General features: G+C 25.4%; 1 protein-coding gene across 2 annotated transcripts; it reads right to left on the bottom strand.

Moving 5' to 3' along the window:
• Positions 1-566: 566 nt before the first annotated feature.
• On the bottom strand, positions 567-26,845 carry LOC129983557 (cyclin-dependent kinase 10-like). 2 transcript variants are annotated; one of them, XM_056093080.1, is made up of 14 exons: positions 26,469-26,845; positions 22,768-22,840; positions 20,006-20,074; positions 18,213-18,315; positions 15,216-15,303; positions 13,125-13,192; positions 12,974-13,026; positions 11,262-11,325; positions 9,748-9,807; positions 8,160-8,283; positions 6,191-6,240; positions 3,042-3,081; positions 1,562-1,614; positions 567-821 (listed from the first exon to the last, which is right to left on the bottom strand). In XM_056093080.1, exons 1-13 carry the CDS (start codon positions 26,595-26,597, stop codon positions 1,573-1,575), a joined length of 963 nt encoding a protein of 320 aa, XP_055949055.1. In that variant the 5' UTR covers positions 26,598-26,845; the 3' UTR covers positions 567-821; positions 1,562-1,572. The 2 variants fall into 2 exon arrangements, with proteins under 2 accessions (XP_055949055.1, XP_055949056.1); XM_056093081.1 differs by having other exon boundaries at positions 569-821; positions 2,992-3,081.
• Positions 26,846-26,935: the final 90 nt, after the last annotated feature.

Here is a 26,935-nt window from a genome sequence, read left to right on the forward strand (position 1 = left end):
AATGCTTTCATCAGTGGTTCCCACGCTCTGAGTGAAGGGACAAGAAATTGCTATCTAAACAAATTCTTCTAAACGATCCCTGTGTTTCCCTTACTTGTGATTGACACAAGTTAGAAAGCCCTATTAAAATCTCACAGTATATATTCACAGGGATAAAATTTTCATTAGCTTATATATATATATAGAATATATATATATCAGAATTTTATACTCTACAACTTTATGCAAAACATTTGTTGTTTTTGAATAATCTAGAGAAAAGTGGGAAACTTGCACTTCCACTTTCACTTTGCACCTAATGTTCACTCAACCAAAAAGGAAAAACTAAAATTAGTCATACCAAACTCTAAATAATGGTGCAAGAAAAAAAAAAACTGGGCTTAAAATTATTTCTAAGAGATGTTTATTTTTCGACTAAAGCTCTTATATATTATAAAATTATCTATATTCCTGCAACATTAGAGAGATTACAAACTACATTAGTAACAAACTATTTACATTGAAGAAGATTTCCTTTTATTTAAAAATATAAAATGCAAATGTCATACATAAAGAATAAACTGAAACTGAACTGTACATAATGAAACAACAAACAATGGTACAATTAAAAGAAATTTGAAAAAATGGATTTTCTTTTAAAAATACATCACATTTAAATAAACATGGTGCAATTGCTATACATGTATAAAGAAAGTATTCTTTGAGATCAGTGCTTAATCATATCTTTCAAAATTGAACACAATTTTTTTTTTTTTTTTTTTTTTTTTAATATATTGTATCCACTTTTTTCAAAAGAGCCACAAGAGTTTTCAAGTCACAAGCTATAAGAAAAAAATATAACATATAGTCTGGGATTCTTTATTCTTTCAATAGATGAAAATACATGCATATAGTTGAATAAATGGCATATAATTGAAACTGAATTCCTTTCACATTAAATTCTAAGCAAAAAAAAAAAACCATAGAAATTATATTAGTTTGATTTTCAATTTAATCAAGGTTCCTTATTTTTATAGAAAGCACACTTTTTAAAATTAATTTTGGTGGAACAAAACAAGATTAATGTACTGCAAAAATTCTATTCTTTTAAAGCAGTGAAACAAAAATTACAAAATATGCTAGAGAATTGAGAGATATTTTTAATTTTTGGATAATAATATTAAAAAGTGAAAAAGTGATTGGCATTTGAAAATGTTATCTTCAAAATAGAAAAGGTAATCAATCAAACATTTAAGAAAATATTTACAAATTTTTATTATAAATTTTACTAAATATTTGGAACGATCACATAAAATGCAAATAACTCATTTTCCTCAGTTTTGTTTTGTTTCCTAATTTAATTTTGAACATTTTTCTCCTTAGTCTATTCAGATGAATAAGACAAATACTCCATTTTTTACATACATAAAAAAAATCCATTAAAGGAATTACTACAGTTTTAGAATCTTAAGCTTTTATGTGAATGACTATTTATGATTATAATATACAAGTGATAAATTGAAATAAAATTTAGGCATGAGATGAAAATTAAATGTACAAAAATATTTAAAAATTGGATTACCTTTAGGATTTTCAGTAAAATATGAATGAACTAAACATTCCTGTGCTGTAATCCTAAAAGGAAATATAATGTATAAACTTCAAAAAAAAAAAAAAAAAAAATCAGGTAAAAGGGAAAAAGAGTCAGTAAGCAGGAAAGGTACATAATTTTTTTTAAAAATAAGCAATTTATCAGCACTTTTTAAGCATCTTTAGAGAAAAATAAGAACTAACATTAAAAAAGTATTTTTGATTATAAAACTATTTATTACAATGAAATGAACTAAGTTGGATAGTAACTAAGTACAGTACACTCCCGATTATCCGCGGAATTGGGTGGCGCGGCCGCCGCGGATAACAAAAACCGCGGATAATCCGAAAAAAGCTAAAAACGGGTATAGCAAAAGAGAAAACAGTCATTCCAATTTTGAAAAATCGTTTTATGTACAATAAAATGTAAAATAAACAGCAGGAAATGTTTAACTAACGCTTAATATTTTAGTATATCACTCAAAACTAACCTAAAATGCATTTTGTTAATGAAAACAGAAAAGTGCTTTGTATTTACGAGAGGCGTCAAGGATACACAGAAAAATTACTACATATGTACTGTTTTAATACTGTAATGTATTATGTAATTACAAAAGCATAACTGTAAAACTGCACCTTTTTGAAAAAATCAGTCAAAAAAAAAAAAAAAAACTTTGTGCGGCAGGCGCGGATAATCCGCACCGCGGATAATCGGGAGTCTACTGTATATAATTTTTATAAAATATAAACATAAAATATTATCAATAATTGCTCAATATTTTTCATTAACAGTGAAGCTAAATTATTTAAACAGCTTTTATGCATGCTTTCTTAGAAAAATCTTATTAAAACACTTTTATTGCATATCTAAAATTATTCAATTATACTACAATTAGTATTATGAATAAAAGCATTATACTATTATTTCATTAATATTTTAGTCCATTGAGAGGGAAAAAAAGGTATAAACAAAATGCAAGTAAGCAAAACTTGGATATAAAAAAAATGTATTAAATATAGAAATATTTTTTTTTTAATTTTTTTAGAAATTTTTCCACATTTTCAATTTGGTTGGTTTTTTTCCCTAATAGTTTTTCTCAGTTTATTAGATTTTGTTAGTAATGAAAAGTCTCTGGCTTATTGGATAAGTGCATTAGCTTTATATTCATTTCAGCAAATTCCTTTTTTGAAAGGAATTTCATTTCTTGATAGTTTTTAGCAAAACAGGTATAATCATATAAATGGGTGTATCTAGCGTAGTTCTCTAATACAATGAATTTTTCCTCCCTTTCAGAAAGAAAAATAAGAATTTGTATTTAAGATAAGCACTTTTAAGGCCCTTTTATAAGAACTATTAAAAATAAGCAGTTTTTAAGGACTTTTAACAATGCTACACACCCTGCAAGGCAAAAATAAGCTTACCTTTTAATAGGGTTATATGTGAATAATTTATATAATAGATCCATACATACAGAGGACTGTTCAAGAAACATCAATCTCAAATTGTTATACCTACAAATAAAAAAAAAAACGAAACACTATATATAAATAAATTTAAATACACTCAGTTAATCAAAAACTAATAGCTCATTGTTAATCTCACAAATGTACATGAGGCATTTAAGATTATTTCCACTTCAAGAAGGAGAAAGGGAGTTTGGGTTGTTTGCAGGGCCACTGGGGGCCTTAAAACAAATTTCATTCAAAATATTGCTTTATTGCATTTTCCTATTTATTATATTGCAGCAAGTGGAATAGAATTGGGAAAAAAATACATGAAAATGTCAAATTATTATAACATTTCAATCATACAAATAATAAATAGTTCATTGACCAAATAAAAATATTGCTTCATTAACATATGAAATACAATTTGATGTCCAAATTACAAGAATAAATTCAAAATATGCAATTTCATTCTTACATATTTTAAAGCAATTCATTGAAAATATCACTATAATTTAGTTTTCGCGCTATTTCACATCACATAGATAAAACATCTAAGAAAAGAAGTCATTGTTGATTAATACTAAATCTTCAATTATTTTTGATCATGAGAAAGATCTTTAAGAAGAAGTAATAATAATCAATATAAGTAATATTATTCAATATTATTTTTATACAACAATTGGCTAACCACCTTAATTCTCAAAACAGTGACAACATTTAGATACAATTCAAATAAATCATTGAAAAAATTGTAATAATATGTACAGGAAGGCAAAAATCAATTGCAAATTTTAATTTCATTAAATGGAACAATGCAATCCATATCATTTTGTAAATCACAACTCATTACTTGCAACATTTGTCTTCAATTAATTTGAGAATAGTATCTAAATTGTATAAAAAACATTCTCAGGCCCATGATAAATTTGAAATCTATTATTAAAAAAAATAATGCTATCTATGATTATGACTAGAAATATTTTTAACATAATTAAGTAGATTGAAGCTCAATGCCCTGACTTTGCCTCGAACTAGTAGATGTGAATAAATTGCTTGATAATATTCAAATGTATGAACATTTACATTAAAATAACAACAATGGAAAAACATTTTCATTTTGAAAAATAATTTGCAGTGTACAGCATAGGCAGTTAGCAACATCCTCCTCAGGCCAGCCTTGGAAGTTTGGTTACTTTTGAGGAATAAAATGAATTCCAAGATTATTGCAGTGATAGCCACGACTTTTAAGAAGTAGGTTATCCTATTTTCAACATTGGCTCATAACTTAGAAACCAGTGATGTTACAACAAATATTTCTCAAGAATTGTTTTAAAATTCAACTTTAAAAATGGCTTTTAAATAAGCAAAAATTTCTTATCATAATTATCTGAATTAAATTTTACAAATTATTGCGGTAAATATAGATATAGAAAAGCATATATTGAACCAGATGTTTTTGCCTTGAAATAACATGCAAGTGAAAAGTAAATTTATATATAGGCAAATAAGAGAAAGTAGAAATTAAATTAAAAACTGTCAATGAAAGAAGGTAAAAATAAACCAAGAAAGTGAAAGCAAATCTAAAATCAGAGTGAGAGTATTAAGGGAGGGGGGGGGTCAATAAGTCAAATACGAAATTATGGCTAAAAATTCCTCTCAGGCAAAATTAAATTCAAAGAGGAAAAGCATTGCTTTTTACTTTTACTAAATGGTAGTTTTAGCATTGCTAAATCTTTCCAATTTATCAATATACAATAGTTCATGAAGAAATTTTGATACTTATTAGAACTATTTCTTGTATAGCCTAGCCCTCTGTCTTTTCTACTTATTGATTCATTCTGTTTTCTTCCTCATGTACACTTATATCATTGATATAATTTTTATTTTTGTTGATTATTTAAACTCCCAGGGAGAAAATATAACTAAATAGTTTAAAAATAAAAATGCAAGTTTTTAAAATTTTAATGATTGCTTCAGCTCGAACAAAAGAATTTTGTTTCATAGTTCATTACTGTATGCTTTAAAGCAAGATCAAATTATGCAACAATAACAACAACAAACAAAAAACAATCACAAGGCCATCAATTGAAACTTTGCAACAATTCATTAACCATTTCAAATAACAGAAAATAAATGATGATCCAAAATGATCAAATCCAATCATGCCTTTTGCCTGCCCAAATCATCATGTTAACAGGAGGGAAAAGTCTAATAAGTCTAAAAGTCATTTTTAAGTCAATGATTTATTTTAAATATCAAATATTTAAAAATGTAAACCTATAATTATGTAATTTTTTTGAAAATATTTAGCACACTTTTTTTATAAATTATCTTTTTTATGCTGTATTTTATTTTACATTATAATTAATTTAATAAGTTTTTGCATACACACTTTTATCAGCAAGATTTATTTTTATTATTATTATTATTATTTTACTGTTCTAGTTATTTTCTGGTTTTAGTTTGAAATTCAATGTTATAAATGTGAAATTTAGAAATCAAGTTTATTTTTTCAAATTCATTACAAGATGTTTACGTTAATATGAAATAAAAATTTACTCACATTAATCAGTAGAATAAAGTTTTTAAAATGTCGAAACCAAGTACTTCAGAAATTAAGATTGTCAGGAAGTAAGAGTAAAATCGTTTACAAGAATGACACCTCCAAAAGAAACAAGGCATTTATAACATCACAAAATGAAGATCTTTCACATGTCTGGGGAAATATCGGATCTTTCCACGAAGAAGTTACCTTTTTAATTTGGGACTATAGATCCTGTCGAACTTTCCCAGTGAATATCAATGTTCTAAAAGTAACTAACCAAGTTCGGAGTATTTCTTTTTTTGAAATAAATATATATAATGTAGAAACACCACAATACCACAATATATTTTTAAATTAGAATTTATCAAAGATTGATCATAGGGTTGTTATCTTTAAATAAATTATCATTTTACAAAAAAAAAAAAAAAAATCTTTAATTATATTGTTTTTTAGAGGAAATTTGTTAAGTCATCAAGCAAGCAAAGTATTTTCATTAAAAAAATCTTTTATGTTTCAAAATGAAATGAATACTTTAATGATGTATGCTAATAATGATGCTCTAGATTAATAAATATTATTAACTGCACATTACATAATATTGAGAAAGCAGAAAATAAAAACACATACGGGTGACCTTGAAGTTCATATTCCTTCAACAGTGGCAGCTCTGAACAACCCTGAAAAAAAAAATCACCACAATTTATTAGAGATAATAATAAAATAAAAATTTATCATGGAGGAAAAAAGTATCTCAAACTATTACACAATATATATTTTCTTTTCTGAGGCTTTCAAACAAATGAAAATATATCATTCCAAAATAATATATTTAAGCATGTTTCTAATATTATTTTATAATATTTAATATTTAAATACATTATTTTGTAAACATAAACACTAAAAATCTAATACTTCAAAAAGTCTAATTTTAAGGTACTACCATTTATGCTTGAGTGCTTTATTAGACAGTATTTTATTATACTTGAGATGATTTAAATTTTAAAAAATTATGCATCAATAAAAAAATACATTTTACAGAATGTTCATGAATTAATAATGTATATAATCAAAAATATGAGAAACTTAACTTTTTTATTTTTTCATGGCATAATGCCAAACATCAGAAAATTCATTGCATCCACCTATTTTGCACAGTTTACATCTCAGTTTAAATATCAAAATATATTATTGAAGAAACTAGATTCTGCTAACAAGTTTTGGAATTTTTTTATAGAAGTAACTGAGAAACGTTTTCTTAGTAAATACATGCAAAAGAAAACAAAAAAAAAATAATCCTAACAAAAATATCTTAATTTGCTGTCATGCATATAGAAAAAGAAATAATTATACAGAATAAAAAAATAAGCATATTTTGAAATACAGCCAAAACAGAATCAACTTGCTTGTGTTCCAATAACAACACAAGCAAGCTCATTCTAAAGCTATTTAAAAATGAGAAAGAAATGCAGTTGCGACTAAATAATGCTAATAATAAAGGCTTTGTCCATATTATAACTACAGCAGAGAAAGAAAAAAAATGACTACATGAATAAATTTCAGAATCTAATGGATTACATTATAAGATTTTATTGACAGAAAGTCTAGCATGCACGAAAAGCAGAAGAATAATATACTCAAAATGTAATATACTCAAGAAAATAAAATTTACCCAGGATTTAAAAGCAGTAATAAGAATTTGCACTGAGATAGACAATGAGAAATACTAATAAGGCAGCCAATAAGTCTAATTTAACATGATATAATTATACAAATACTCTTAAAGTAGTCAGAATATCAATAATAAAAAAAACTTGGAAATTGATTATTTGAAATAATATGGTTGCAAATTTATTGCTTAAATAATCAGAGAAATTTTCTTCACTAGTAGGGCAGAGCATTCTGGTTCATAAATATTGATTCCAAAATTACACATAAAATAGCATACTCATTGACCATATGCCACATTTTGGTATTTCTGAGGAAAATAGACATAGGCTTGTGTATAAAATTAAACATTATTAGTAGCTCTTTTTGAGTGACAAATACACTGGCAAAACTAGACAGCATTGAACTCACAGCAGTTACTTAGCATGAAGCCCATTTAATAGTCCTGAAAGAAGGGGGTAGGACAGTAGCAGTTTAGCTTAATTATAATATCTCATATCAGATTCTCCAAAGAGCATGGGTTTCTTGGCCATTTTATTACCTACTAGTTAAAACAATGAAAGTTTGACATTTCCACTAAATTAGCTTCCTTTGCAGAATGGACAAAGAAGAAGAATTAAATGATAAAGCCTCTTTGAACTTAAAAACGGTGTCAAACAATATGGTACACTTCCACTGATCAAATTACTTTAGTTATTCAAAAGGAAAGTCTGCAAGGTTTTTTGCAAATTCCACTGTTCATCAGTTTAAATATGACAATAACTTGTTCAAAGAAATTTTATCTATCATAATTCATAAATTCACTTACATGACAACTAAATGATCCCTTTTTTTTATATTTTTAATTTTAAAACCACTTTACTTTAATTACATAAAATGAATAATGATTCAAGAAGATATTTATTAATATATAATAAAAAGACAAACATACAGGCCAATTGGTTTCAGTAGGGATTCCAAGTAAGTCCACTAACATTGAAATCATATTATTATCAGAATCAGTTTCGAAGAGAGGTCTTTTATTTAACAGTTCTGCAAAAATACAGCCAGCAGACCTGGAATAGATTGCACATTTAAAAAAAATATGTAAGCAAAAATATGAATACAAACCAATTTCTAATTAAATGGCAACAAGTGAGTGATATACATACTAACATATGATTTGCAGATGAAGTAATGAGATCTTCTTTTCAAAATTCATATTTTTTTATTATTATGCATCTTATTTTATTGATTAACTTTTAAAACTACTGATTTCTGATTTTTACTTCTGTACATTTTGTTAGTTGCTATAGTATGAAAAAGTTTATAAAAAATAATTTAAATAATATAACAAAACATACTACCTATATACAAAAACAATTTTGTTACCTTTCATGTTAAATGTTGCAATACTAAATATTTAAATACTAAGAATTTTTTCTGTTCCAAAGAATCAAAACATTTAGGGATAAAATTATACCAATAAAAAAGCAAAAAAAAAAAAAAAAAGGCAGATATCAAAAAATTTTACAGCCTGCTTCGATTGCCATGAATATTTAACCTTAAAGATTCGACTCATAAAAGATGTGAAGTTATCAATCATGGAAATCACAACACTGAGACAGTATATACATAAATAAGTAAAATTATAAAATTAAAAATAAAATGACAGCAGGTCTTTAAATAGTATGTAAAAGGGGAAAATATAGTTTATTCTAAAAAAGATATATCTATTCTGTTACTAAGAGTTTTATCTTTAAGTACTTTTATACAATGCTATGATACAATTCAAAGCTATTATACAATTACCTATCACTTTAGACAGATAAAACCAATTAATAATTCCAAAATAATAAAAATAATAAAATCCCACATCACGAATCTTAAAAAACAAAAACCCTTATTTTTATTTACTTACCTTAGACTAATATTTACACAATTTGAGTTGCCTTGTTTAAAGATTAGTCATATGGATATTTTAAATAAAAGTAGATAGAAAATATGATTAATATGTGTCATATACTCAGCCCATTCAGCATTCTATTTAAGGAGAGGGGGGGGGAACCATAATTAACAATATATTTTGAAAAAGTGTATAATCATTGAACATTAAATAGAAATTAACATACAGATATATATGATGATGATGATGCATAAAACTTTTGTGACAAACAGTACTTCCCTACTCAGAACTGTGTGAATTCTACATTTCATAGACAATGCTCCGAACCAAACATTATGCAATTATTTCTCAATCAGTAAAGCGGTGGTTGTATATTGTAAAATCATTTTGACATGAATAGTCTATGTTCTTTTTCACATAAAATAAGTATCCCAAAATGAACAAAAAAATTGAAAAAAATAAAATGTGTTACAGACGTATGAATGAAATAATCACATGGCAAGTTCTTTTTTATAAACAGAAAAAAAATTTAAAATAGCAACTTCAGATAAAGAAAAAAAATTCTTAAGATATTGCACATTACATTTTCAGAGAAGAATATATTAGTTAAGATATTGATAGGAAACAAACATACCATATATCAATGGCTGATGAGTAGTTTTCTGCTCCAAATAATAGTTCTGGTGCTCTATACCTGAAATACAAAAACATTAAAATAAGCATTTTTTCTTATATATAAATCTTTGCACATAGTTAAATCCTAAAAAAATAATGCTCAACATCTCTGCTTAAAATTCTTGTACTTCTAATCTAGTTTCATATGGCTAATACAAGGACAACAGAATTTTGATATTATTAAACTTTTTAATATAATATGAAATTACAAAAATTTTACATAACATGCCAATTAAAAAAATAATAATTTTTAAGTAACACTGGACATTATTCATGTTTTTTGCTATGATCTGATCTTATATTTTGGAAATTATCCTTTTATCTTAATTCCAGCATTTCTTTCAATGTAGCAGAGTTGTATGAATTTTTGAGTTTAAGAAAACCAGCTTCCCAAATACATATTAAGAAAATAAATAGGAATAACATTTTAATTCAAACTATTATACTAAATTTCATCAAATAACATTATTAATATTTTCAATAATAATATATTAATCTTAGTTTCTTTTAGTTTCTCGTGGATGAATTCAAAACTAAAAATTTGAGAAAAAAAAATCTAACAACTTAAGGACACAACCCAAGTTAATTTTTTTTTTAGAAAATGCAATGAATTTGATCTTTACATGGTTAAGTAGAAAAGCTTAATCCTAAGGCAGATTTTCACAAGTCAGATTCTTGAGTTGAATCATCAAATTTCTTAACTTAAAAATTTTGTTTCTGTCTATTTTGATATTTTGTTACAGAAACAAAAAGTCATTCATATTCCTCAAGAACAGGAAACAATTCATATTGTGATATGAAAGTCAAAAACTGAAAAGTTTATCTCAAACAATAAATTTTACTTTCGAATATAATAAAGAATCTTTCAAACTCACCTTAACATTAAACAGCAGCAAACAATTACAAATCAAATAAACTGCTACATTATTCCCATTAGCAAATAAAAATTCAATTCAATTCAATTTTGCCAAGTAATTAACCCTGATAGTTAATTCTATTTCAGATACAAGTACTTCACAATACGAGAATCATAAGCTTAAATTGACATGAATAAAAAATCAATATATCCAATTAAAAACAACAAACAATTATTAACAGATATTTTCATTGCTGAATATGTACAATTAGCTTATGATTTGGGTTCATTTTATCGCAACTTACAGCAATAAAAGAATATATAAACAAGATTTTTAGCTTTACAATACTGTACTGTGCAATAATTCAAGAGCATAAATATTATGCCAGTTAAGAAATGGCACTAAAGAGTCACTGTATCATTAAAGAAATTATTAAGAATTACACCAAATAAAAATAAAATTCTGAAATTATTGCTACATTCTTCTTTCCGAATTATAATATGATAATATTTTTCAAATAAATATTCCATTGATGCACTGTTTTATAAAATAATTGGTAATATTCAATTATAAATTATTCAAACAAAATAGTTCAATGAAGTCATCATTCACTTACCATCTAGACACCATGTTTGGTGTCATTTTCTCTTTCGAAGCATGCCGACAACTGCCAAAGTCAGCTATAAGCATATTAAATAAATATAAATACCACAAGATTACTACTCATTTGATGAGACAGAATGCAATTTTGCAGATTATTTCTTAAACAATGCAAAGTTTTAAATCTACACATAAAAAAATGGGCCTTTCATTACAAAGGCTTCAGACAGATGTTTTATATTATACCTTTATTTCACAATAATGGCCATTCTTTAAAAGATCTTCTGTATCAAAATGGGAAAAAAAAATATGAATTATATTTTGGGTTTTGCTTCTTTTTTTTTATTAGCTATGAAATGATATCAGTAATTTTATTTTAATGTAAAAAGTTCATACAACTATTTAATTCAACACCCACATCTTGCATATCCAAGAAAAAAAAAATAGTTTAGATTCAAATTAGGATCAAAAAGGAAAAGCTTCACAGATGCATGTTTTGATAAGTGTATACATGATTTTTGTGATTTGATGTGTACAAAATAGTACATAGAATAAAGTCACTGCCTTTTTTCTTACTGAAAAATACCTATAAGTGACATTTTTATAAGGAATAAAAAATATGTATGAGGAGGAATAAAAGGATACGAGTTTTACGAGGATTCGAGAAAATACATAAGGAATAAAAAATATGTATATGAGTTTTGTATGGCAAAAAGAATAACAACCTTCAATTGAATTTTTTAACATAATAAAGTTTTTATCAATTCTTTGAACTTAATAAGTATAACCAATTGTTTGCATTTGCTGTGATCAAAATGTATCTTGTATAAGCAAGGACTTTTTTTATATGAAAAAGAAAAAAAATATATTAGTCTAATAGAATTTTGAGGTTAACTGGTAATTCATAGGTTTTGGATTTCAATTAGATCAATATGTAAAAAAATTTATAAAATCAAGATATATAAAATAATTTCCAGCAATTCTGAAAACTTTTACAAATTATTTTTTAAAAATATTCCTACTTAAATCAGACATTTATTTTTTGTGCCTTTTACTAACTTTAAAATGAAATGGATTGGTTTGAGAGCAATATTTTATGCTTTAGCCCAAGCTTTGATGAATACAATCAAGAAAAAAAGCTTTTGGGATTCAATTCAAAGCAGAACAATTTTTATCATCTAAATAGTATTAAGTAAAAAAAAAAAAAAAAAAACAGAAATTTTCCAAAATTTATATGAATTCCAACTTAAGAATTCTATTTAAAATTTTAAAATATTAAGAACTGTTAAACAGTATTAAAAAGATTTTTAAAATAAACTGAAAATAGCAAATCCATTATGATTTCATTGTAAAAACATCAGTAATTTTTTTTTGAACTAAGAGAAAGACAGCAATCCCATTATTACTTACTTTATTCATTTATTTACATCTAAAATACATCCTTTTTAAAAAAGATTCTGCAATATAATAAACAATAAAAGCAATTTTTTTCAATAAATAATCTGTGCTTTAATAACAAAAATGAAAATTATGACATATAATTAACATTTCAATTAAGCAATAAACTAAAAAATATATTATTGTAATTAATTTAATAATTTACAGACATTTCACGGCTCCAGTCATGGTACCCAAATTTATAAATTGCAACATAAATAATTAAAAAAAAAAAACATTTTTAAAAATTGCGTAGCTAAAACTTAATTAAATCTACTACAGAGAACTTACTTATCTTCAAAACTCCTTTTTCAGTAAAAAGAATGTTAGTTCCAGTCAAGTCCCTGTTGACAATAAGAATTACCAAATTGATATAAAACAGGAGTTAATTTTTTCTCAAGTGCTATGAAAATCAGAAAAAAATTAAAAAGGTATACCATACCTATGCAAAACAAGTTTTTCATGAAGAAAATGCAATCCAGTAAATAACTGATACATGATACACTTTATCTGAAATATAAAGATAAATTTTCTTAATTTTTTTTTTAAATTCATATACTGCTCAGCACATTTTGTTTCAAACATGAAAATTGTTACTAAACAGAAATTATTTTCCTTAAGCAGAAATTACTACTTTAAGCATAATTCCATTGTATAAAAAAAATCAAATTCCAGGAAATGAACTACTTTGCTACTACAAAGAATAGTACCACAATAATAATACTTTTGGTCTTAAATCAAATTCTTTAAAATTTAGCATAAAATATCTTAAAGTAAAAACTAAACAAATCATCCAAATAAAAAATCATTTATCAATATATTTTATAGAGGTCAAACAAATAAAATAAAAGGAGGGCTTAATAAAAATGCAAAGCAATTGCGTGAATGCATGCTTTGAATTGTCCTCATCAAGAAAAAATGTGACAGCCTTCTATTTTGGAAGAAAGATACACAGAGGAATTTTGATTTCAGTTGAAAGTTATAGTTGTGTAATATGCATTTTTAATAGTTACTGACAAATTTCTAACATAAGAAAATATTTGTATTTACCTATTTCATTTCACCTTTTCTATACAAAGATGTAGAACTTGTTTAGTATTTCAAAGTACACAACAGTTAAATAAGGATGATATTAAATTTTTTTAAAAAAAAGAGGAGTTTGCAATTAAAAAATATAAATTCATACATAAACATTTTTTTGTGTGTGTATGTGTGTGTACTGAATATAAAGATTGTATTGCTATTTTGTATTTAGCACTCAGAAAAAAAAAAAATGATAGCAGTATTAGTATTTGTTAGCATTTTAACAGCTACAAAAAAAAAAACTGTATTGATTTTAATTTATAAATAAAAACTTATGCAAAACGATTAAATATCAACCAAATATCAAATATCAAAACTGGTAAATATAATTACAATTAAATATAATTACCAAAAACTGGTAAAAAAATGCATATACAATTCCTCAAATAATGAGAGACAAATATTCAAGATTATATATAATATTCACTATAATAGCATTTATTTATATAATAGTCTCCTACTATTCTAATACATGACCAATAAAAAAAAAAGAAATGACCATTATTTTTTGTTTTCAAATATTAACCAAAACAAATAAAAATAAAAATACTGCAATCTCTTCTAATAATAAAGATGATTGTGCGTATGCATCTGTGTTTTTATTTGTGCTTTGGTGCTTTATAAGAAAACTATTTGACACATGTATATCTTGAAATATGAGAATATGCACCTAGAAATGATTTTATTTTAAAATTTTATTTGGAATTTTAAATAATAAAAAATTTAAAATTCTGGTGCTTTACAGAAATAATTTCCAAAAATATTATTGCATAAAAACAAATTTTAAGTCATTTTAAAATTTAGAAAATTAACTTTTCAATTATATTAAATTAATATACTCATACAAATTTTCCCAGTTTTTTTTGTTGTTGCTGTTTGTTTGTTTTGTTTAGTTCCTAACATTAAATTATTTTATTGATCTGAATTTCAAATTGTTTTCATTGTTTCATCAAATATTTCATCGAAGAATTTTCTTCTATTGTTGAACCCTAAAAAAAAGATGGTTTCTGTTAAATATATGTGCCTTTTACAAAAAAATAAAAAGGCAAAAAAGAAAGAAGTGAAAAAAAGTGCATGTTTGAAAATAGATAAAGCTGGAATTTACAGTTTTAATAGAGCTATAATGCCATGGGTCTAGTCTCCAATTGAAAGGTTTTCATGTATTCAGTAAATAGTTCTTAAGTATGGCAATTAAAATAACATAGTTCTAATGTCCAACGATCGGACAGGATCATAGATATGAAGTTACATTGAAATGATTAACTAAAATTAAATAAAACTAATAATCTCAACAAACCAACTGTTTGCCAGAGATGACTAGTATTAGAAAAAATATCAAAATATCAATTAAAATATATTTCCTGAGAAATAAATGAATAAAAATAATACATTGGCAATCATAAAATTATGTTTAGAATCATTTGATGGTTACATCAGGAAATAAACTTACATGTGCTTCGTTAATCAAACTCTGTATTAAGCCATCATCTATAGCTTTTGAAAGTTCATAGGGGCAATACTCTAAAACAAGATAGATGCTGTAATAAATTGTTAAAAAAAATCATTATTCATAATTATTACTATTAATAATTATTAGCATACATGAATAAATATATTTCATTACAGATTAAAGTGTCGAAGAGAAACAAATCGAGTTAATAGTTACAAATTTCGCTGTACATTTAGTTAATTCAAAAAATTCAACAAACTTGGAAATTCCTACATTATTACATAAAAGTTTATGAATTATAAGGGTTATACTGAAATTTTAATACTTTTTTTGATAATTTGTATTTTACTTTGTAAAGTAATATGTTAACAACTGTTGTATTACTTTAAAAGGCATTATATTATCTGTCCAAAAAAAATTTTAAATGCAGAAATAATAAGGCAAAGGAAAGTACTTAATATTTCCCCTTGATAGAATAATGTATGTATCCCCTTGATAGATAATGTATGTAAATAAATGCAATGACTACATTTAGATATGGAAACCTACAAGCTTTTGTGCATGGGCTAGGAGGCATTTCCCTAAAGCAGAAGTAATATGAAAGAAAATACTTCAAACAAGATGGAAGTCAAAGTTAAAGTCTAACAAAGAATTCTAAATTATTCAAAATGCCAGTTTTGGCATTTTGAACCAAACAATATATAAACAATTTCATACTATTTTTTGTTTATAGTTTTTTAATTCTAAAATTTCACACAATTACATTAAAATTCTTAAACAATTTCATTAAAGTTTATAATTCAGAAAATCACATTTTATCCCAATAAAAAAATTGCTAATATCAATAAAAATCAAAGTTACAAATAAGATTTTGAACTTCTAAATGAAAGATTTCACGTATAATGACCAGATAATTAATGTCTGAAATCACAAAAGGCAAAAATGAGTTAAAACATGATGCTAAATCACAATATAGCATTTACACTGCAATTTCTACCACAAAATCCTTTCTTAAATTTATTTTTTTACTATCTACAAATGTAAGTTCAACAAGTGTCAATGTAATTTGAATATAATATTTTCAAAATAAAAGATTATTTTGCACTAATACTTTAGCACTATCACCCAATGAACCACTGAGATCTTCGACATATATAATTAAGAAGCAGGAAATTATGTACTCAAAGTAAAGCAATTTCTTTAAACTTCTTTAAGAGTGTTAGCAAACAGTAATCTTACTTCTACATACTGTTTCGAATCTGTAATATTATTTTTCTGTGCAAATAATCCTTAAAGTTAGGAAGAGAATTTTACAGATATCTCTAACAGATGCTGAATGGTTTCAAAGTTAATGCTCTCCAATACTGGCAACAAATCTGCGATGGAATTTTTTCGGAAACTCAAAATTTTTTGCAAAATTTCTAATAGCAATCAATAATTGAAAAACCTTCTACATTTTTTGATATGCTATTGGAAAACTTATATAAAACAAGAGGCAAAAATGAATGAATCTGTAAAAAGAATTTTCTCTTTGGGACGTAATCATGAAGTGAACTCTGATTGCTATTGTGCTGTTATTATTTAATTAGCAATTTCCTACTTGATGTATAATATTGATTTCTACAAATGCTGTGCATGTTTGAGTACATTTCTGCTGTATTTTTGTCAATCACCAATGCTTTTTTATTAAATTACAATAGTTATGATAAGAAATTTAACATTTTTAATAGGCAAATGATTAAACAGTTCAGAGTCAAAATTATATGAAAGCAAAGATTGATAATTACAAACTTAATTATTTTGTTTAATAAACAACACTACCAATTCAATTACTTAACTTTTTTATAAGTGGAAAAAAATTATAATTCTTGCATCAATAACAAATATGCCCCCCCCCCTAAATTTGATATAAACAAGAGAAATGTATACGAAGAAAATCCTGTCATATTCATAACTGGTAGCAAAAACATTCAGTCCTTTAATTTCCTTTTTTTTTTTTTAATTTGGAAAAATGATATAGATCTCATTGCTAGTTTAGTAAAACTTTATTATTTATAAAAAGACAATTGTTTTAACACTAAACATATCAAGAACATTAATTTTGCTGGCTCTTAGATAAGGATTTTATTTTTCCCAACTGAAAGTAGAAATATAGATTTTGGTAAGAAAATATTAAGCAAAGTCCTTTTAAGAAAATAATTAAACCAAAATGTTTTCTTCTTTACTATAAAAAACAAAAAAAATCAGTGTAAGTAATTTATTAAACACTATATTAAGTAATTTGTGAAAAAGTATCTTTATTTAGTAATTCTACTAGTATTCAAGCACTGTAATCCCTATTCCAATAATAGTTTTTTCCCCAGTCTTGGAAATCGGACTGATCTATGCAAAAGAAAAAAGGAATGAGTAGAAAATGGATGAACTTCCATGATTTAGTAGTCAAGAATAATGCGTGATTTTTAGAGCTTTCATGGTGGTCTTTTATTCTTGCAATGTGTAAATAGATCAGAATTTTTTAGATTAAAAAAGAACTAAGAAATTTTAAATTCCCAGTACTTTCCCAGGTTTAAAGAAATTTCAAAATTCTCTGCATTTTCCTTGTTTTCTATATGATTTTTAAATTTGCTATGTTTCCTTGATTTTTCAAGCTCTCCAGCTGTTCCTGATCTCTTCTTTTCCAGTCAGAACAAAACAAATATCTTTGATTTCCTTTAACTACCTATGGAAATATTATTTTTACTTTCCTTCATTAGTAGACCTTCTCATCACATACCGAATGATTGAAGAGAAAGAAAAATTGTACCAACATGTGTAGCATTTGTACCACTCTACAATAATTGTTTCAATAGTCCATAGAACATCATGAATGCTAACAATCAGGATGAAAATCAGTCACAATGATGGTTCTATTACACACATTTGTGAAGATAGTTCTTCTACAAACTATTTTTTTATTACTAATTACCTCAGAGAAAAGAATTAAAGATAATAAATTACTTTTCAAAATCTCTATCCACAGCCACTCCAAGTAAATTCGCAATATTGTCATGCTTAAGTTGCTTCAGTGTATTTATTTCTCGAGTGAAATTAACAGGTAAACCTTAAAATAAAAGTAACATCTTTAAAATAAAATTAACATTTCAATAAAAGAATAAAAGTTGAACAAAGTAATAATGCATAATAATCCATAATATTTATCTTTATTCAACCAGTTTAAGAGACCAAATTGCTCAAAATAAAAAAAATTTAAATATGGAAAAGAAGAAAAAAATTAAACATAGATATAAGTGATACAGAATTTTATATAAAATTAATAACAAGTAACAAGTGTTGCATTTTTTTATGATTCGTTTCATTGGATTAACACAAAAATTAAAAGCTGTATGAATTACATAAACAAGGGCCAGATTAAGAGGATGTTATCTAATGAAACCTTAAACTTTAATATACAGATATCTGCTCACAGCAATAAATTTAACATTAACCAAGACCATATACATGATAGATATCAATATAATGAGATTTTAAACTTATGATGCTCTGCCAAGATTCTTATAAGGTCACTATTTATTTTTCTTAGTTTTTAATAATTCTGATATACACTTATTCACAATCGCTGATAGATTATAAAGACAATTGCTTTCTGCAGGGAAAAAAATTTATTTTTTCATATATTGTTAGTTCATTGATCTATAATTGTGTTAAGGTTTGCTACAACAACTTCAGAACAAATTGCTTTCATTTAAATTAATATGGAAACTACAAAATTAAGCAATTTATTTTTTATAATTTGATGTTGGAACTATTTGATATCTCAAAGAACTTTTGTTGTACATATTAAATGATATTTCAATGTGAAATCCATTTTTGAAGATATGATTCTTCCAAAATTGCAACGACAAAAAAATGCATTACACTGTAATGCATTTTTTTTGCATAATCATTACATAATCTTTCATAATCCAATAAATTGACCTTAAAATATACTTACAGTAACTTTTAATAATCAGTGTTATTATTTCAAATGTTAGAATATAATGAAAAAATAATAATTACTGAACATACAAAAAAATAGCTTTACACTTAAAAAAAGTATTAAAAAACAGCAAAAATATGTACTAATATCTTTTTTCACATTAAAAAAAATAATCAAAGCTGTTTTCTTTCATGATCAGAAAATTTCAAAACATGCATCAATTATTGCACATAATGCATTTCAAACTTGCCTCTATGATGTATTAGAGAATATACAGTCCTAATGGTTCTACAATTTGATTAAATCATAAGTCAATCTTTAAAGTGGATTTTAATTTTATCATCCAAAATTTAAAATATGCCTATATTACAGATTTAGATTCAATAAATCATTTCCTTCAAAGTAATACATGAATGAAAATGACAATATCAATAATTTAATGCCACTTCATTAAAAAAAAAAAAATAAAAAATAAAAAAAAGGATACTCTTTTAACTCTTTTTACAGAATTAAAAAAAAAAAAAATGCATCTTAATTCTTTTTTTTACAATATTTTTTTTAAATATAGAAAAAGATAATTTTCACTCATGTTGTATTATGTTATGTGGAATGCATATTAATTAATTTTCTGAAAAGCAAAAAAGGTTTCAGGTTTTTCTTTAACAAAAATATAAATTTTAATATTTCTATTCAGTTAGATTTAAAATATTTCAGGTAATAGAGATTTTTGTTAAGCTGATAAATTCATAATTTGTACTTTTTTTTATTTGCAATAAATGCACTGAAATAAATATTTGGAGGAAAAAGGATTTACCTGCATCTTTTTCTATTTTCAATTTTTTCATAGCCACAATTTTATCCTGCTTTTTATCTTTGACTTTATCTAGAAAAAAAAGTTACATGAATTCATTTAATAAAAAATTAACAAAAATAGTTCCTAAAATGGATAAATACAGAGAATTTGGCAAGTTTCCATACATAATAATATTTTTCAATACTTTCCAGAACAAATATTTTTTTCTAAAACACAGAAAAATGATTTTATTTATAAAAAAGAATTAAAAATATTTTAAATAATTCAAACAATTTTTTTTCTATATGATTGTTTATTTAAATTCAATCTTCAAAGAAAAAGTATAGTGACATGTAATTCCTATACAACACACTTCTTTCCATAAAAAAAAAAAAAAAAAAAAAAAAAAAAAAATTAAAATATGATTAAAGATCTTGTACTGTTTCATATTGTAATTAGAGACTTAAAAAAAACATTTTTAATATTATATAATTATAATATAAATTGTTAATATTATTTTAAAAGGGTAATTTGATATGGCACACAACTCTGCATGTTTGAATTGTTACAGCTGTAAAGAATATTTATTGCAGTTATAAGATATGTTTTAATGTAAATTTAACAAATAATGCAATAATTTATAAAAAAAAATTTTTATTATCAAATAATTCCACAGGGAAGTATGTCTTACTACAGCTACCCCATAGGTCCGGGGTAGGGAATTGACACACATATTTATCATCATACTTATAAGAGATTTTTTTGGAAAATGGGTTAAACATGAAACATCAGTTCATCATGTTAAAATCAAATCTGCCACATTCTGAAAAAAGTGCAACAAAGTGAAAAAGTGAAAAAAGTGCAAGGCAAACAAAAAAAAATCTTCTGCACACTGACTAATATTATAACACAAATAACAAAATATTAAAAGGCAAGCAGATGCATTCATCACATTTTAATCTGTTATATTAAAATTCATCATGGAAAGGAAAACAGTATTTTAATCAATGAGGATAAATAAAGCTCACATGAAAATATTTGGGAACAGAAATGTATTAAAACAGATTTTATATCTCTTCATTGATTTTATTATTACATCACTAGTTTCACATTAAGAAGTTGTACTTGTACTATTAGTTCTATCACCAAATATATCAAATAAATAAATCATAATCGCAATATTTATATTATGTGTAAACCTGCAAGCATAATGCACTTCATTTTCAAATCTTTCAGTAAATATATATTCAGAATTCACTAGCATGTTTTTATTACATTGGTCACATTACATTTGAACTATATGCATATTTTTTCTGCATACATAAGAATTACTAATGTTGCAACAGTGAAATAAAATAAAGAAAAAAGGAGAGGAGATCTTTTAATGCAAAAGACAACACTGAATTTTTATGCATTAACACTTTTTAACATGCACAAGTTAAAAAGTAGAGAGAAAATTATCATAATACCAACAAACTGTTGTATCACATCTCATAAAAAAATGGTTCCCACTCTTAGTGAAGAAAAAAATTCTAAGACTTTCCAGAACTTTTTTAAGAAAATAAAAGAACACTAAATTATTTGTATTTGGGGCTTTTGCTATTCATAGAACAGATGTTGTTTTGCAACTGATATTGCACAGATACTTATCTATAGCTTGATTTACGAATTGAAATAGCATCAATTTGATAGTGACTAAGACCATATAATAAAAAAAATAAACATTTCATGAAAAATAGTTTATCATACAGCAAAAATAATAATAATAATAATAAAGATTTGATAAAAAATAGTAGCCATGTAGTAAAAAAATAATAAAAATTCATGAAAAATAGTTCTAAAAGGAAAATGTAACACTAATGTCACAAAAGATCGACATCAACCTTCACTACTACAGCAGTTCAATTAGTTGCAAATCTGCAGAAAAGCTAACTGTAAAGAGGTGGAAGTGTCCTCACATGTCACGAGACTTTGATATCATGCAAACAGTGAAACAAACATTCATCTAAAAATAGCAAAAACCATATTTTTTTAAAAATTTTTTTATTTGGAAACTTGAGCTAGTTAAAATAGAATGCTGGATAATGAGATTACAGGATTTATAATTTCATCATTTTAATGAATATCGTTACTTGCATGAGCATAAGAAATTGCTGATAAATCTAATTCCATAAAACTATACTTCTATGAAAATTTCATAGCTAAATCTGAAAAAGAATTATATCACTTTTTTTAAATATAAATAGGTTATCAAATGAATTATTATAAAAACAATCATCAAAATATTTTAATGATTTTCTAATAATGCTTACTGCTTTATAATAATACTTAAATCCATTATTTCATGCAAAAATGTGAAAAACTGACAATAGTATGGAAAAACATGAATGTGACATTAAGCTGAAAAACTGATCCATCTATCTAATTCCTATCACTAGTTATAAAAAAACTTACATTAATTTAAAAACCATGTTGTCAACAATAAATGTCATTGTATGTCATTTTTTTAAATTATTTTTTTATCATTTATTAAATGTGTAAATATGTACTAAGTGCCTACAACACAAAGAAGTCAGGGAGACTTTGCAAGTTACTAAAATATTTTCCAGAAATCAATAAAAAATTTTATCGCTCATTGAAAGTAAAAAAATGCTATCCCTTTTTATCAGAGTTACTGCAGATTATCTTAAATGTAAAACAAGAGATCAAATATAAAGAAACACATGAACAAATAATTTTTAAAAAAATAATAGAATAAAAACATTAATACATGACCAACTTACAAACTGAACCATAGGCTCCTTCTCCAATGAATGAAATGTTCTCAAATTCAGTAATTGGAAGAAATTTTTCAAACTAAAAATATTAATGAAAACAAATTTATCAAAAGCAAATTCTTTATCTAACATTTGAAAAATATTGCAATCAATCAAAACTTAAACATGAACATCTCAATAAAAATCTAGCAACTTATGATTTTTTTAAAAAATTTGTAAATAAATTTCAAATTTATCATCTATTCAGATGAAACAACTTTCACAGCTCTTTATTGAAATCAACAACTTAGGGAAAAAAAAATTAATGATTTCTACTGTTAAAATTTAGAGCCATAACATCTTTTAATGAAGTTTCTGTCATTAAAATTTATAATGATTTAATAATATTGAACCTATACAAGACAAGAAAAAGTTGAAATGAGTATCATATATCATAAATGTTTTCATTACTTGGAAATCAAATTAGTTATAATATTGTGATTATTTTCAGTAAACTTTAATTAAAGTAACAACTGTCATAATCAACAAACAAACAAATAAACCACAATCTCTGTCTCTCTCTCTCTCTATATATATATATATATATGAAAAATTCCAGCTCTACTTTTTTGAATTCAACTAAGTGCAAAGTAAGTTTGACTTTCTCTTACTTCAATAGCACTTGAATTCTGTCTGTAGGATTATCTAACTCAATTGTATCTCCCAGTTTCCATTCAGTATGAAATTTTGGACAGGAATTCTTCGCACAGTACATATATTATTTAAGACATATTACATTATTTACAGTGGTTCAATTTTTTCAAAAATTTAATAATGGTTTAAAATGAATGTAAAATGGCACTTCTTTCTTTATTATCAGGTACTTAATCTTTATTATTCAGGTAAATATACATATTTTGCATTTTTGATACTTCTTTTATACAGTGGTGGCCAAAATTGTGGACACTTTTGAAAATTTTTATGTTTCTAAACTTTTTTGTTTATGGAAAATGTAAAGTTTCACAAAATACAAACTATTATATGTCATTTTAAAGAGAATTTAATGCTGACTTCAATACAAAAAGTAAAATTCAAATATTAACAATACAAAAAAATTTGAGCGGCAATATTTATCAAGATACCTTAGATGCTGATGACTGCAGAAAGTTATCAGTACTTAGTAGGATAATATTTATTTTTTATTACAGCTTCACACTGATGTTTTATTGAGCTGACGAGAGTTTTAAGCTCTTCCTTCATTATCGCATGATGCCAGGAAACAATTATAGCCTCAATTAATTCTCTTTTATTTGAAGAACACTTCATATTGTACAAGAGTTTTCAATCGGTGCCATAAGTTTTCAATAGTTTTGAGGTCAAGACTGTTTCCTGCCCGTGATAACAATTCAATGCTCTTTGCACTAAACCACACTATTGATATTTTTGCTATATGGCAAGGAGCTGAATCCTGCTGAAAAATAAATGATGTGCTGTAAGGAAAGAGATCACGGAAGGTGTAAGGTTTGGTTGTAGAGTAGTGTCAATGTATTTTCTTGCATTTAATGTCCCATCAATAACATGAAAGAGATCAATACCTTCTGCTGATATGCATGACCAAATCATAACACTAAATGAGTTCTTCATAGTTGCCTGAATGCAGTTGGATTGTAGATCTTCGCCTATTCTATGTTTTACATGTTTTCGCCATCACTACCGAATAACAATATCTTTGTTTCATCACTCTGTATAACTTGTGACCACTGATCATCTGTCCAATTAATGTGTTCCTTTGCCCATTGCAATCTTGCACACGCTGCTGTAAATTGAGATAAGGATTTTTTTCGTTGAATTCTACCTCTTAGTGCAACATCTAATAATCTTCTCCTGATTTTCTTGAACTGACATAAATAACAGCATCATTCAATTAACTTCTGATGACTGCTGATGACATTCTTCTATCTTAGTGACATAGTGTTTTTATTCTCGTAATTTCAGCATAGGAAAGACCATATTCATGTAACACAATAATCTTAGCTCTCTTTCTAGGTGTCCAATCTACTCTTTTATTTGATATCATTGAACCTTGACTGAATATTAGAAATATTTACAAAAGTTCCAAATATATATTAAAAAGTTTAACAAAATTTCCAACTTGTAATTTGATTACATAAAAAACACTCTTCATTCTACAGAAAAAAAGCACAATAATGACTTGTTCCAACTTTAAACATGATGTTGGCTTCTGCTAGCAGTTATTAACATTCGATTGGTTCCCAGAACAAGAACAATGATTTGTAAGGAAAGTTAGAAATTATAATCCACTTCACCACTGTATTTGTTACACAGATTAAAGTAAGAATAACTTTTTTGCATCACAAATATTTGAATTTTGCTTTTTGTATTAAAATCAGCATTAAATTCTCTTGAAAATAATATGTAATAATTTGCATTTTGTTAAATATAACATTTTCTACAAGCCTACAAAGTTAAAAAACATAACAATTTTAGCCACCACTGTACATATTTTTGCCAACAGCGGCACTCAAAGGCTAATCACAGCTCTGAAGTTAGTGTTAATAATTATTATTATGCTAAGAGCAAGAAAGTTGCTTCATTATCAACATTAAATGCAAAAATTTCTCAAACAAAATAACCTTCAATCAACTGAAGATATAGAAAATCATGGTATAATACATGTTAACTAGTTTAATTCATACTTTCCTGGAATTTTAGGAAATGAATATCTAGTAAAAGATCTATTTGCAATTCTGAATATTGAGTTAATATTTCAGTTCAAGAAAAGGAATAAGTTTTAAGATATTCAAGTGACAGGAATCTTACAAAGTAGTTAAAAAGAGAACTTTATTTAAAAATGAGCAAATAGAAATATATTTCGATCAAAGTTATAAAATTTTTAATGTCTTTTAGCGTAATGTTTTCAACAATGCTATTAACAACTGCAACTTGAATTCGTCTTGCACTGCAAAATAAATAAAAGTAAAACCAGACATATCAAAAGTGATCAAAATGAAATAGGCTTACTTGCTGCTTTAATCCTCGTCAATAATTAAGTCAGAAATTATAACTTACTATTTGCAACAATATGTGCTAACAAATTTACATTTTGTTATAATGTCAGGTTTCATTTCTGAATATAATTGAAAAGGAAAAATTCAAGCTGTTTGATTCTTTGATTAAAAATAATTAAGTTAGAATGCATTGTTTTTTTATATGGAAAATGATTTTATACAGATACATATATATTATCAATTCTTATTCAGGTGGCACAGAATTTTTAAAAACCTGAGAACCACATGTGTAAGACATATTCATATGTAATCTTTATCTGAAGTATGATAAGCAATCACCTCTAAACTTGTATTCATACATTTAACATTGAAAACTCCATAATAAGATGAAAATATTATTTGAAAACTCATGTCTGGCAAGTAAAGCAGGTGCTTTCACAAGATAATTTGTTTTACAGCATTTAAATTAATTTTTATTTTTGAATCAATAATAATTTATTATTGTAACTAGGCACCGCCTTGAAAGGAAATTTTAAATACTTTTCATCAAAAAATACATCAAAATTTACCACACACAAAAAATTATGTGCTGGTAAAATATAGTTCTATTTTAATTCAACAAAGTGAAGCAAAAAGAATATGTTTTATCTTCTTTACTTCCAGAAAAAAGTTTGATAAAAAAATTATTGAACACGTTACCTCAATAGAAGGTGGAACCATATAAGGTTTACACTTAGATGGCATTAATTTTATCCCAGAAACTTCAGAAGTTGTGGCTATCTCATCTACTGGACCGGTATCTAACTCAGGTATTGAAACAGTTGTCATATTCACAAGTTGATAAGGAAGCTTTATTGAAACTTTCACAGAACTTCAAATCAAAACTGAAGTTAGCATTAGAACAAAAAAAAGATTGATTTTGTATTATATTTGATTTGATTTAAATAACAAGATTCCTATTGATTGTCTAAATTTAGTTGAGATCTGAATTTCTAAGTGATCGAAAGCTTCAGCAACAAAGAAAACAAAACCGGCAAAAGCGAAAATAAGCCCATTTATTTGTATTATTTTGTGTTGCCAAAATCAGGATTTAATATCTTCTCTCATTTAATGCAGGGAAAAAGAATTTAGAGTTTACTGCAAATATTACATAAAATTAAAACATA

Source organism: Argiope bruennichi, chromosome 9 (genome assembly GCF_947563725.1).
Source record: "Argiope bruennichi chromosome 9, qqArgBrue1.1, whole genome shotgun sequence".
In the NCBI taxonomy this organism is placed as follows: domain Eukaryota; kingdom Metazoa; phylum Arthropoda; class Arachnida; order Araneae; family Araneidae; genus Argiope; species Argiope bruennichi.